Source organism: Sclerotinia sclerotiorum, genomic scaffold (assembly GCF_000146945.2).
Source record: "Sclerotinia sclerotiorum 1980 UF-70 scaffold_9 genomic scaffold, whole genome shotgun sequence".
In the NCBI taxonomy this organism is placed as follows: domain Eukaryota; kingdom Fungi; phylum Ascomycota; class Leotiomycetes; order Helotiales; family Sclerotiniaceae; genus Sclerotinia; species Sclerotinia sclerotiorum.
This window is the reverse complement of record NW_001820827.1, coordinates 1,560,251-1,572,721: the sequence shown is the minus strand read 5'-3', so window position 1 is coordinate 1,572,721 and position 12,471 is coordinate 1,560,251. Positions and strand designations below refer to the sequence as shown.

The following is a 12,471-nucleotide window of genomic DNA, read 5'->3' as shown; positions in this document are numbered from 1 at the left end:
TCGTAGTGGAGGCGAGGGTTCTGTAAATTGCACATTGAAAATGGGACAGGAGGATGGATATCTTTTTTTCTCTTTTGGGAGACCTGCTGGTATTCGGAGGTGCTCTTCGTCCAGAAGGTTTCACCTGGCGAAGTGATCAATATGTGCTTTAAGATAAAAATGTGCTTCTTGTGCCAAGCGGTTCATCGAGTTGACTAACCGGCAAGTGTTCTACTTGCTATCTTTGAGGCTGCTCATCGACTGAAAGCAAGAGTGTTGTTTGCGCAGTCACTCAATTAGTTGTGTTAGCCAAAGGTCTAGGTGGAATAGATCCTCTCGGGCAACGTTTTACCATGAAGCGATTACTCGTGAATACCAATGAGCTGCAGACCATCAAACCTCTACCTATCGCTGCGATTTTTCATGCTGCAATGTTTAGATTGAAAGGCTAAAGTTCCTGTTGGCCTGCGAATCTCTGATCTCGAAGGGGAAGGCGATGGACAAACAAAGACTCGGGCAAAATAGTAGAAGTACTCGAATGCGCCTACAATCGTACATGAAACAACATTCCAGATTTATCATCTCAAACTACTTGTCATTCATTCTCCCTATCTAACTATGTACAGTTTGACACAATTCCGCTAATTGTTGAATCCCGATTATCAGACCTTCAACCATCATAAATTGGTCCCTTATTTGCAGTAACAATTGATACTGCGAAATATTAGAGCCCGATTCATCAGCATCGTTATCATCATCATATAACAGTCTTTGTGTACAACAATGAACATAAGCCAGCGAAGCAGCTTCCTCTACATTTTGAGGTCTACGACCCTCTCAAGAGGAAGCAGGTTGAGGAACAACAGCTAGAGTGATAACAGGTCCAGTAACAATTCGAGGGACAACAAGTCCAGGGGTAACCGCCGGAGTGCTAAGAAGGGGGCGGCAACGGCTTGCGTGATAGTAATTGGCCTAAATGATTGCCCACCCCTATGTCTAGAGAGCGGTAGTTCTTTTTTTCATTTGCATGTAACATATCCTTTGAACCAGGACCAGAAAAAGACTTTCCGGATGGCTATAGGTTGCGGCTGTTTCTGGGACGATGTCTTCACGGCGATGACCAGTAACACTTAGAACCGATTTGTGAGGTTTGATCGTACTGAGATTTGGCATTAGGGATGTCTCTTGTAAAATTTGCCAAAGGTAACACAGCCATGAAAAATCATTAACAGATGGAAAAAATGATGTGAGTGCAAAACTAACGTTTGGATTCGAGAGGTCTTGCAGTGAATGTCAGGTTTGAGCTTTATCAATGTCTGCTCAAAGATTATATTCAGTCTCTTTTATTCCTTTCTCTGTTAATATAGCTGGTTCTCCAACCTAAAAGGTTGAATTTCATGGTAACATATCGACAAGTATGCCCTTGAGTTCATAATTCACCTGTCTCAATTTCAAAGGTGTGAAGGAGCTGAAATTCGAAGACGGTGTAATAAGAGGAATGTTGGATTTTCTAATAAGGAGGGAGAAAACTCTCTAAATAGAAGAGCCATGCGGAGAATCGGTCAAAGTACTTTGTCTATGTTGAAAGATACGTACGATTCTTGCGAATAGCATCCTGTTTCCACCCAGTCGGGATATCAAGAAGAGCAAGATCGCGAGAAGAGTTCTCTCCAGTGGATTTGAGTTGCCAAATTCTGTATTAGAAGTATTGATTCCTTGCATAGGGAAGTAACAGGAGACGCGGATTCTGTAACAGAACTGCTGGAATCGGTAGCTGTGTAGGAGTACTTTCATCGATGATGAATGAATACATTTTTGTTTAAATCTTTGGTGATTAAATTGGTGCCGGTGATTTTCGCAAAGCTATCCTTGCAGATAGGATGATTCAAAATACCTTCAAGGTCGAAAAAATGTGTACTATTTACTCTGAAGTACGTTGGCGCTCATCACACCAGACGAAGATAGATGCACAGGTATACGTACTGACTTTCTCCATTTCAGCATCAGCGATACTTGGAATTATTCATGATCTATGAGACACCTTTCGCTAGTTCCAAGGCCTAGTAGGGATATATAGATCTTTCTTCCATTCATTTAAACTGGATATATTTTGGTGGCTATGATTTTACCCATAGTCTCTCGTATACTCCCTGTATTACTCCACTCCTAATTCCTTTCGTAGACCCAAATCTATATGAATGTAAAGAGGGGCGCAAAAAGTTATAACTTTAAAAAACGTGCAACTGATGCCGTGGGAAGAAAGTGTAGATTCTTCAAAGATCATACTTACCCCCGCTATTCACTCACTCACACGCTCTTTCTACCTCCTTCACACTAGACCGCCAACAAGGCCAAAGGCATGAATCAAGGTCTTTGTACTTTGTTCTCCAAATAAGTCTTTACATCAAAATCATTCATAGTGGCCACCGCGAAAAGGGAACTCCTCCTCTTACAGGGCTTGAAAGAATTAATCAGAAGGCATCGAAATGATCAGCGCATCAGGGACGCGAGCATTGAGCAATGCTGCTCATACTCCAGTAGCAGAAGGCATGGTATGAGAATATCCAGAAGTCACTGGTAAGATGATAAAATATTCGGTGGTAGCAGTTCGGTATGAACAGCAGCCGTAATTGGGGTGAAGATGCAGATGTCGATGGCGCAGAATCTTGGGAGCCGAGAAAAGATATTGTAACAAGATTCCCAAGAGGTGAAAGCGGAAGCGCTCACTTAAACTATTGTGGCGCGAAAGGTGGGCACTCGTCGTCTCGCTCCTTCCACTTCGAGATTTGTTCATTCTACTACATTATTTCAACACATCATACGAAACCATTAAGCAAAAATTGCTAAAATGACTGCAGAAACCTTATAAAGGCCATCAGTAGACGGAAAAGCAAACTGCTATAGAAAGCGACTAATTTTCAACCAGTACTTATGGAGATCACGCCACTGGCGAGAATGGTGAAATCCAAAATTGCGATAATGCAGAGAACTCATCCACGATAGACAAAAATGACGAGGGTTTTGAAGAGCAAGCCTTACACTAGAAGAGTGAATAGCAGCATTGGAAACCTGTGACTTACTATACGACCCTGTTGAGTTGTCACATATCCTTCAGTGAAAGAAATCTAATGCTGACGGAGTATAGAATATTAGATGATTGAGCGACTATTCAACTGTTGCGGTTTGCGCACCGAAAAAGACGACACTTTTGCACCAATAGCCTTGGGAGTTTGACCTTGGGACGTCGAAAGCAGGAAATTCACCAATGCATGCAAAGTGAGATGGATAAAGCATGGATACGGCACTTTCACTTGCTCCCCTTGGACTATCTCTCGGGCTCCGGCGTTAGATTTGGAAATATACTTTTTCCAATCCTAGAGTTGAATATTTTCATCTCAACCGCTGGGGCTCTTTTTATGACAAACAGGATCTCTGACAGATATACGTGTAGTTACGCTGTAGAGATTTGGATGGAGATTGCTGTGCGTACTTTGTTTGAAGTCGCGAGAAGCTTTCCTTGAGCCACACACAATTGATGCCATCATCCGACTCCGCCAGGCTCGAATACCAGGGCATGAGTGAAGAACGTCGACTTGGAATGGTACATCAACCTTGTGGTTCGTATCCTCATGTTTGAATGGACCACAATGAAGACCTCGGTGGTAGATGGTTAGAGAAATGCAAATTGCAAAAAGATCCGTTCAAGGTTTAGCATATTGCCTTTGCGTTTCAATTAAACTCTACCGCCACGACGGAGATGCTGCGGAATATACATGGGCTCATGTTAGAGACAACTTCCCATTTCTTAGAACCTTTGTTTTTGTCATGAGAGGAGCTTCCACGTCAAAAGACTTCATAGACGCAATAGAAACGACATTTAGGCCAGGCATGAGTGCTCGGCATCGCTGGTTGGTGATACACTCGAGGCCTTAAACTGCAACATTACCGCAGTCGAAAATTGTCGGAAGACTCGGCGTCTGAAATTGAAAATAGGAAAGTATCTGGATGGTGTGAAATAACTCAAAGACGAGTACGTGAGGCCATCCTAGCTAATCCCAGCTACTATGGCATTTCGCTCCTCACAATCCATGTTTTGAATCGAGGCGAAGAGATGGTCCTACAACAGAATGTACAACATGATACATTAATTTTAACATGGATAGTTCCGCACACTCCAGACAGAGTGGAAATTTCGGGCCTCGGGGAGGGTTTCGCTTGTAACGCAGACGAGTCACTGTGCTATCGGCGTTAGGCCATCGGGGAGTTATGCAAAAGCTATTCTTGAGTCGAGGGGTAGAGTGCCCCATAGAGGAATCTTCGCTATTTTTGAGCGGTATGACTGGTTGAACGTTGATATACTTTTCTCCGTGTTAATTGACTTCTGTCATCAGATGCTAAATAAATGAATAGCAGAGAGCAAGAACGTGAAAATACCAATAAATTGTTTCCTTTTGCGATATCCCTTTCCCAATTACACATAGTAGTGCCAACAATTCAGTCCTTTATAAATTATCATGAATTAGTTTTCATGATGTACAATAAACGCATGAAGCTATTGTCTTGCAGTAGCACTAAATGTTCATCTAAATGCACACTGTTTCGAGCTGCTAGATATCGATCAGTAATCCGCTATAATGATGAGGACCTTTCCGTTTCAATAGACTTTTTTCACACGTGTGTCAATTTGCATCAAACTCTGTACCTCCTAAAAGTCCGGTGGATCATCGGATGTTATCTATTTTATATCTCAAGAGTCCAGTCAAATGTTCGGTACCCATTCACAGAGCTCCTCGGCATCGGCAATCGTTGCGATAGATTCAGAATTTAAAGATATTACAAAATTAGCAGTTGACCCGTAAGTACAGTACGAAGTTTGAACTAGTCTAGTAAACTTAGTAGCGGCGGGAATGAAAGTTAAATTAATGCATCTCCGCTCCCCACTCCTGAGAAGCGCTGGAGCCACTATAGCTAGGTATGCTCCGTAATAAGTTTGACTGGGTGCAGAATCCCCCACTCTTAAAATCTCCACCGTCGCACACGCTGAACCACTTAGCCAGTCTCACACTGAAGCCACTATCTTCTTTGGGCATGAAAAAGGACATTTCCTGGTCCTTTGAAAATCTGCAACTGAGTGACTCCGTAAGGTTGATGAGACATGGAAACATGGAAACAGGGGAGGGAGGAGACGAAAACATTCATCATGAACCCTCAACTTTCAAGGGACCCTCAAGGGACCCTCAAGGAGACATTTCTTCACGGAATAACCTGTGATGAAGTGGTGTCATCGATCGGAATTTCCTCCGCACTGTGTTAAACCTTTTGCAGAAGGCCGAGTGGCGATGGGAAAAATCTTTTTGAATTGCCACGATTGCCTACGAAATGAAGTCGTAATCGTAATCATGATCATGATCAATAGGGGAAAAAGAGATGAATAACATTTCGAGTATATAACACAACTTACGTAGTAGCAAGGATCGATCAACGTAGCATAACCTTACTTACGGAGCATTAACCTACTTGTTGGTTGATCTTCAAACCTTTCATCACTTGTTCCGTCGTTAGTAAGTTCCTCTAATAAACCCTTATGCCCACTTTCTCCTAGATTTATGCTTTTATGCTTTTATGCCGTTGAATAAGCTCAGCAGATCTCGACAGTAACAACCACTAGCAAAAATGTCAAAGGTCGGTATGCGAAGTAGTTTCCATGTGTCAACTAGCTCCTTTTGCCTTCGGACACTTATTGTTGGACTATATGTGAATACCCAAAAAATCAACTATAAGTACCTAGAGTACGTACAGTACGTGCAGTAATACGGGCCGCAGCGTAAGACGAACCCGAGTATCGGGCAGAGAGCGCATGCTGTAAGGTTAATGCAACATACAAATACCAAGACTATTGCACAATGGATGGAACAATAATAGAAGCGTGCCTCCACGAACTCGAAAGTACTGTATATCATTTCCACGTGGAATGCAATAGCGTACCGGCGTCCCAGCAGTAAGGCACAGAGTCACACATAACGGAGGAGACTCTGTAGCGTATCGCTCGACTAGTTTATTTTACTGGTGTACTTTCCCTTACAAGGCTTCTCTCTAGCTTTAGTTGATGATCGGTTACATCTTAGCCCTGAATGTTTCTGTCAAACGGCATGAAAGCATCAATTTATCATTGGCACTTGGCGTTTGCTGGCCGATTTTGTGGCGTTTCCTCTTACCCTAAAACGTCAATAGGTTTTCAGCTTAACGGGCAGGGGCTAGCACATTCAACAGTTTTTGCGGAGTACAAACGGTGAAAGCGATTGTCTGTCGTTCATTGAAGGGCTGCTTATCCCTCCGGTTTGTGATCTCGAAAAGGCTGTCATTGTATTCAGGTACATACATACATCCATACGCAGAAACAGGCTGGCATGATGCATCTCATTCCAAGATAGGTACCCCATAAATCTTGTATCGGCATTTGTACTGATCTTTACTCGCACAATGTCACTATTTGTACCCATTCACTACTTAAAGAAGTCCAGGCCCACAAGGACCCGGAGCACAACGCAACGCTAAGATGAGCAATGTCTGATCTTTTGAATCTCAACTTGGCAAGTTGAAGTGATTAGTGTTGATTTGAATGGAACCCCGTTTGGCCTGTCACGCAACATCCACAAAGTCCCCTTGTCGAGTTCCCATCTGCTCAAATATTATTAGACTAGAAGCTTCATCGAACCATGTCAGATTTATCTAGGCGCGAAAATAAGTCTCCCCTGCTTGTCATATGTATTCCCGTAATACGCCGTAACCTTACAATTTCTCACTTCAACAGTTCAGGCCGTGTCGATAGGCGAGCACGTACTCACAGATCCTCTTCATCATCAATCAATTCGCATCATCTAAAGCTCAGGTAGAAGACGCCCGAGATTTGTAACATCGTTATTCCATCTAGATATCTCTCCACTCTCCTACACACGGTTCATTTAGCTTCAATGAACTTATATGTCCCGACACCTGTCGTTAGACGTGTCTTTGAATCTTGATTTCGTTTTTCTTCTGGATGTCAGCCACAATTTGCCCGTCTTAACCCAAACTAAATTCGGCACCCATGAAGGACATGCTAGACGACGCTGCGTCTTCACTGACGCCCCTACCGGACTATTTATCTCATGGTTTAGTTGCTGTCGCGACCTTTGGTCTGTTGTCGTTCTTATGCTCGACCAGTTTATTTTCCTACCTCACATTCAAAATCATATCGTGGAGAAGAAAATTACCCACCGGCCAAGGTCAAGCCGAACGTCCGGTCAATCAATTCCTGTTCCTGATATACAATCTACTATTTGCCGATATTCAGCAAGCAACCGCATTCTTACTCAATATCAGCTCCGTCAAGAATAATGGAATTATAATAGGAACGGCAACATGTTGGGCTCAGGGATGGTTTGTGTCGACGGGGGATTTGGCCAGTAGTGTATTTATCTTGGTGATCGCATGCCATACCTTCCTCAGCGTCGTGAAGGAATACCGCCTCCCACAATATGCATTCTTTGCCACCGTTGCCGGATGCTGGATATTTATCTACGGAATGGCTGTCATCGGTGTCGCGATGCACCCTCATGATCTTTATGTGAGGGCTGCTGCTTGGGGCAAGTTTCTCATTTTTTCACACAAAGTTATAGATCTATATCTAATGATAGCGTACAGTGCTGGATAAACGACGATTATCAAAATGCACGCCTATGGCTTCATTATTTTTGGATATTCGCTAGCATGTTTGGCACAGTGTTGATCTACGCCTGTATCTTTCTCTATCTCCATCATCAATCTCGTTCCTCTCCACCTGGAAACAAGGCCAATTATTATCACGGCGCCCGGCCTCTCATGGTTCTCTACCCATTGATCTACACCATATGTACGATTCCCCTAGCCGCTGGACGTATTGCCGCATTCTCTGGGGCCGAGATCGGATTAGGGTATTACTGTATTGCTGGTAGTATGATTGCGTGTAATGGATGGTTGGACGTATTATTATACGCAAGTACTAGAGCAGAAATTGTGTTTAGCGAGTTTCCACCAGGGGAGGACACGGGTTTAGAGACCTTTGCATTCATGGGCAAAGGACATTCATTGGGAACGACTACGATTATTGAAGCTGGGGGGTTGGTATCTGCAGGGTTGAGGGGGAATAGAGGCAGTGGGAATGGAGGAAGAAAAGGACATGGAGGGAGTGATAGCACGGATAACCTCTATAAGATGGGAGATATTTCTGTCGCGAAGAATGTTAGTGTTCGTGTGAGCATAGCAAGAGATGGAGAACTGGGATCGAGGGGATATCCGCAAGCGGCCGGAGGAAGTAAAGATGGCAGTGAAGACCATGGAAGTGATTCAGGATGGGAGAATTCAAAAAGCCGAAGAAGTGAGAGTGGGAGGAGTGGATTCAGCGACATGGCTTGAACCTTTGATCTTGGTCAAGATCTAGGATGATTCCATTGATGCTTGATGATTATTTTCTTTTGTTTACTGCATTGCAAGGAGTGGATGAATTTTTTGAGCAGTGGAATTCGCATTCGCATAGCATCGCATCGCATTGATACCCAGTAAGTACATTATTATATGATCATTAGAGGTTAGATGTCATGTACTAAACATGGCATCTAACCTCTTCATATTTTCTTTGTTATATTATTTAGATAGATAGCCTCAACTTGTACATATATAGGAGGAAAAAGATACACATACAAATATGAGATAACATACACGTATACATGAGACCTGGTATCTTCATTACCTCCTTACACTATCTCGATGTAACAATAGGGATATCTTCATTATCCCCTTAAACTATCTCGCTACAACAATCAGGATAAATTTCCCGAAAAACAAAGTCAGAGTATAAATAATAGCTGAGGCAAACACCAAACAGAATTCAACATCGACACCAGCAGCCCAGCCATCTAGACCACAATAAAACCATCCATACGCATCTCTACATCTTTAAATCCAACGATCAACTCCCCACAAACAAACACAACATCAATAAATATAAATAATTCCACCATCGCACACCTCAGCCTCATCCACACTACCGTACATAAAAATTCGTTCTAGATGCTTACCATTAATTACTATATTACCAAAATCCGTTCATGAGCAAGCACGACACACAGATCGATCACAGATCCCTCTCACAACGTGGCAGCTGCTGCAAGCTTGAGCAAGCTAGCGGTGTGCAAATTTACCTTTCTTTGCCGATTTCGATTTTGATTTCGGTTTTCTCTAAACACAAAGTAACTAATGTCTCGGATCTAGCTTGTGATTATAATAACGTTGATTATGAGTAGTATTGGTATTGTTGCAATTGCAGTTGCTTTATTATATTATATCTTTCACTCTGATTATAATTATATGTATTTAGTATCGTCGTTATCTTACTATATTTGCCATCTCTCTCTCCTTTAGTTATTATATCTTACCTCACATTTCATATTTTATATTTCACTGTCATATATAAGCGGTGGGACATATTTTAGTCTCTCCATATTAATATTAAGGTTACCCATTTCTCAAGTCTCCCTATCAAGATGGTTTAGTTGATATAGTTCGTCGTGATCATCTCTTCACATTGTTTAAACCCTATTTAGTGAAGATAATTTCATCTCATTGCTCAACCTCAGCATCTAAACTGAAGCTTGAAGCTTTCCCGTCACACAGTCACAAAGTCAATAGACTCAAGAAAGCGAAAGCCACGGATGATATATTCTATCTCACATTCGATGTATCGGATATCCCTAGCAACGGAGCTAGCTGAGTATAAACTACCTATTAAAGCTTCCTAAATATCTTCCTCTCGTTCGAAATTCATTTTTCATCCCTTCCATAGGTAATCAATGATATATCGCCAGAAATAGGAGAAAAGGTAATATATGTGTGAATATTTGATATTTACCACACAAGCTTGCCTCCTACGGTCCCAAAGTGTATAGCTCCAAAAAAGCCTAAACAGTCCGGAAAATGTATAGATTGAAGAGCCGACAAGCTGCCTATATCAGTTGTTATTGGGTTTCTTGAGACCAGAAAGAGCATCAAATTGAATGATGATTCTCTAGCTAAGCAGTTAAGCTGCGAGTATATATTCAAAAAATGAAGGAATAAGGGTTAGGTATTCAGCCTTCGGAATTAAAGTGCTTTGAAATCAAAATATTGAAAGCAAACAAACAGTATACCAAAAAGGAAAGAATGAATTAAAAGTTGAGTTTTGTTTGCTCCTTATATGCATCATGCAATATATATGCGTATGCCGCCAAGATCCCAGGAGGTCAACAGTTGTCGTTTTGGAAGAAAATATGATGTTGTCGATATATCACATAGCCTAGATCTACCTTCAATCCTTCATGGTAGTAATCATTCTCCAGAGCCAACAAATAATGATTGATAATTAATCACTATCAAAGACAACAAGTGCCTCGCCATCAACCAAAGACCGCATATCACCACCATCCTCATCATCTCCATCATCAAAAAGCTCACTGATCCAATCATACTGATCAGGTAATGTACCATCGGGATTACATCTCAAATGAAGATCTCCATAGCGACTAATCTCCACTATCAAAAAGGGTCCAGGAATTACATTCCTAGAACGTTCCACACTATATGCAACTGTATGAACCATCCATACCGGTTTAACAACCACACTACTCCAAAACCCCGCATTCGAACCCGTTCTCCGCAGAATTTTAGAGCACTCTCTGCTGCTGTTGTTGATTTCCCACTCGATGTTCGGGTAATATTTACATGGTTCAATCCATTGACAATATCCCAACTGATCTATGAAATTCTGATTGAAATCCATAAATTGCGTATTAGTCTGTCTATATTTATATTCATGAAGTTGGCGCGGATCGCGCGTCGATGCCGTTTTATTGAGGACGATGAAGAGTTCTTTGAGATTTGGACATAATCTTTCTATCTCTTTCAAGAATGTATCTGGTCCACCTGCTCCTGGCATGAAATTCATCCATTGTATGTTGACGATATCTACAGTCAGACATCGCAGCGCGGTAAGATCTACTGAAGTTTCGTACCGGTGGAATAAAATCGGAAGACCGAAGAGATTGGTGATGTATAAGTTGTCCACTTTGTTATCCAACAAGGGACTTACTCCTCTTTTCACCTCGACATAGCGAAAACTATCATCCCAGTCTGAGAAACGACGAGCCTTTTTATTGGCATCGCCAATAAATTTCAGATAACTATAATGCTCGAAAAACAACTGTCTTGAGATATAGTTTACAGAACGTAAGACGAATGATTGCAATGACGCAGGAAAATTAATTGCTGAACGAGCATGTCTGACACGAAATTCCATTTTAGTCTTGTCATAACAATCTTTCACTTCGAATTCCGCCCAAATGACGCTGGGCGGCGGCAGTAAGCAAACCCAAATCTTTCTCTGGAGTTCGACGGGTAAGAATGGAAAGAGAGTGAATGATGTTGCTGGTACTGTTGGATCTAAGTTACGTCTTTTTTGTGAAGAATAATATTGTGTCTCGAAGAAATCTAGCATATCTAACCATGAGAATTAATTAGAATAGTCCAATATTTTTTTTTAAAAAACGAGCATGTATTAACTTACCGAGACTGTAACAAGCCTCTTCGATCTTTTCGTTTTCAGAAAGATCAAAGTTATTCTCACTACTCCTTTCCGAATTTTGGTACCACTCAGTGTCTAAAAGGGCTTGAACGTTAGTTTAAAGGGAGAATGAGCCGTAGATATTTAAGTGGCATACCTGAAATCAAATTCCTCTCGGACTCAATTTGTGTAGTTGGATGAGCCCCGAGCCCATTATCTTTCATGATCTCCTCACTCAAGGCAACTGGAGAATCCATTCCCGAACCAACGCTAACTCTATCTCCAACTGCTCTGGCAACTAGATTCTTTCCCGATGCATCCTCCTGGTATCGAAGTTCCCTCTGTGTAGAAGTATCCATAATCTTATCGTCTACAAACTCCCGTATACGTACGTACTCGATAATCGGCTTAATATCGAAAAGCCCAAGACTCCCTGCAAACATCAACACAGAAACAAAATCAAAAAGTAAAATAAAAATAAAAAATAAAACAAGCTAGATATACTCGATATTATTCAAAATTATCAAGATAGAGAGGTGCCGTACAAAAAGAAGCAATACAATAATAATTCGGTAAGTGATCCAATCGAGAGAGGAGAGGGGAAAGCACCCGTAGCTCAACAAAAGGGGAAATGAAATGATATAATATATATAATCAGTGAATTTCCAATTCCACAAACCCCGCCTTGAGTTGAATTTCCTTCAGAATATATTACTTATATACAGATGATAGACATCCGATCAGTTTTCCTCAGGATAAAAATGGTGAATATAAAAATTTATTGTACAAGAAATCCTGTATATTTTTGTACTCATCAATGTCGAGTGAATTCCGTTGTTGCTGTGTGGATGACTGAGTCAGTGTCCAGTAGTGTCTTTCCG

At 41.6% G+C, this 12,471-nt stretch overlaps 4 protein-coding genes across 4 annotated transcripts; 1 reads left to right on the top strand and 3 right to left on the bottom strand.

Moving 5' to 3' along the window:
* Positions 1 to 1,430: 1,430 nt before the first annotated feature.
* Positions 1,431 to 1,792, bottom strand: SS1G_07513 (predicted protein; the record flags this gene model as incomplete). The annotated part of the gene is made up of 3 exons (XM_001592015.1): positions 1,431 to 1,489; positions 1,576 to 1,673; positions 1,713 to 1,792. The coding sequence occupies 3 exons, from the start codon at positions 1,790 to 1,792 to the stop codon at positions 1,431 to 1,433; spliced, it is 237 nt and encodes a 78-aa protein (XP_001592065.1).
* A 1,352-nt stretch (positions 1,793 to 3,144) lies between these two features.
* On the bottom strand, positions 3,145 to 3,555 carry SS1G_07512 (predicted protein; the record flags this gene model as incomplete). Its single annotated transcript, XM_001592014.1, has 2 exons — positions 3,145 to 3,304; positions 3,470 to 3,555. The coding sequence occupies 2 exons, from the start codon at positions 3,553 to 3,555 to the stop codon at positions 3,145 to 3,147; spliced, it is 246 nt and encodes an 81-aa protein (XP_001592064.1).
* Positions 3,556 to 7,543: 3,988 nt separating this feature from the next.
* SS1G_07511 (hypothetical protein) lies at positions 7,544 to 8,412 on the top strand (the record flags this gene model as incomplete). Its single annotated transcript, XM_001592013.1, has 2 exons — positions 7,544 to 7,585; positions 7,663 to 8,412. The coding sequence occupies 2 exons, from the start codon at positions 7,544 to 7,546 to the stop codon at positions 8,410 to 8,412; spliced, it is 792 nt and encodes a 263-aa protein (XP_001592063.1).
* A 1,981-nt stretch (positions 8,413 to 10,393) lies between these two features.
* Positions 10,394 to 12,033, bottom strand: SS1G_07510 (predicted protein; the record flags this gene model as incomplete). The annotated part of the gene is made up of 4 exons (XM_001592012.1): positions 10,394 to 10,795; positions 11,120 to 11,526; positions 11,594 to 11,686; positions 11,748 to 12,033. The coding sequence occupies 4 exons, from the start codon at positions 12,031 to 12,033 to the stop codon at positions 10,394 to 10,396; spliced, it is 1,188 nt and encodes a 395-aa protein (XP_001592062.1).
* Between the last annotated feature and the right edge of the window lie 438 nt (positions 12,034 to 12,471).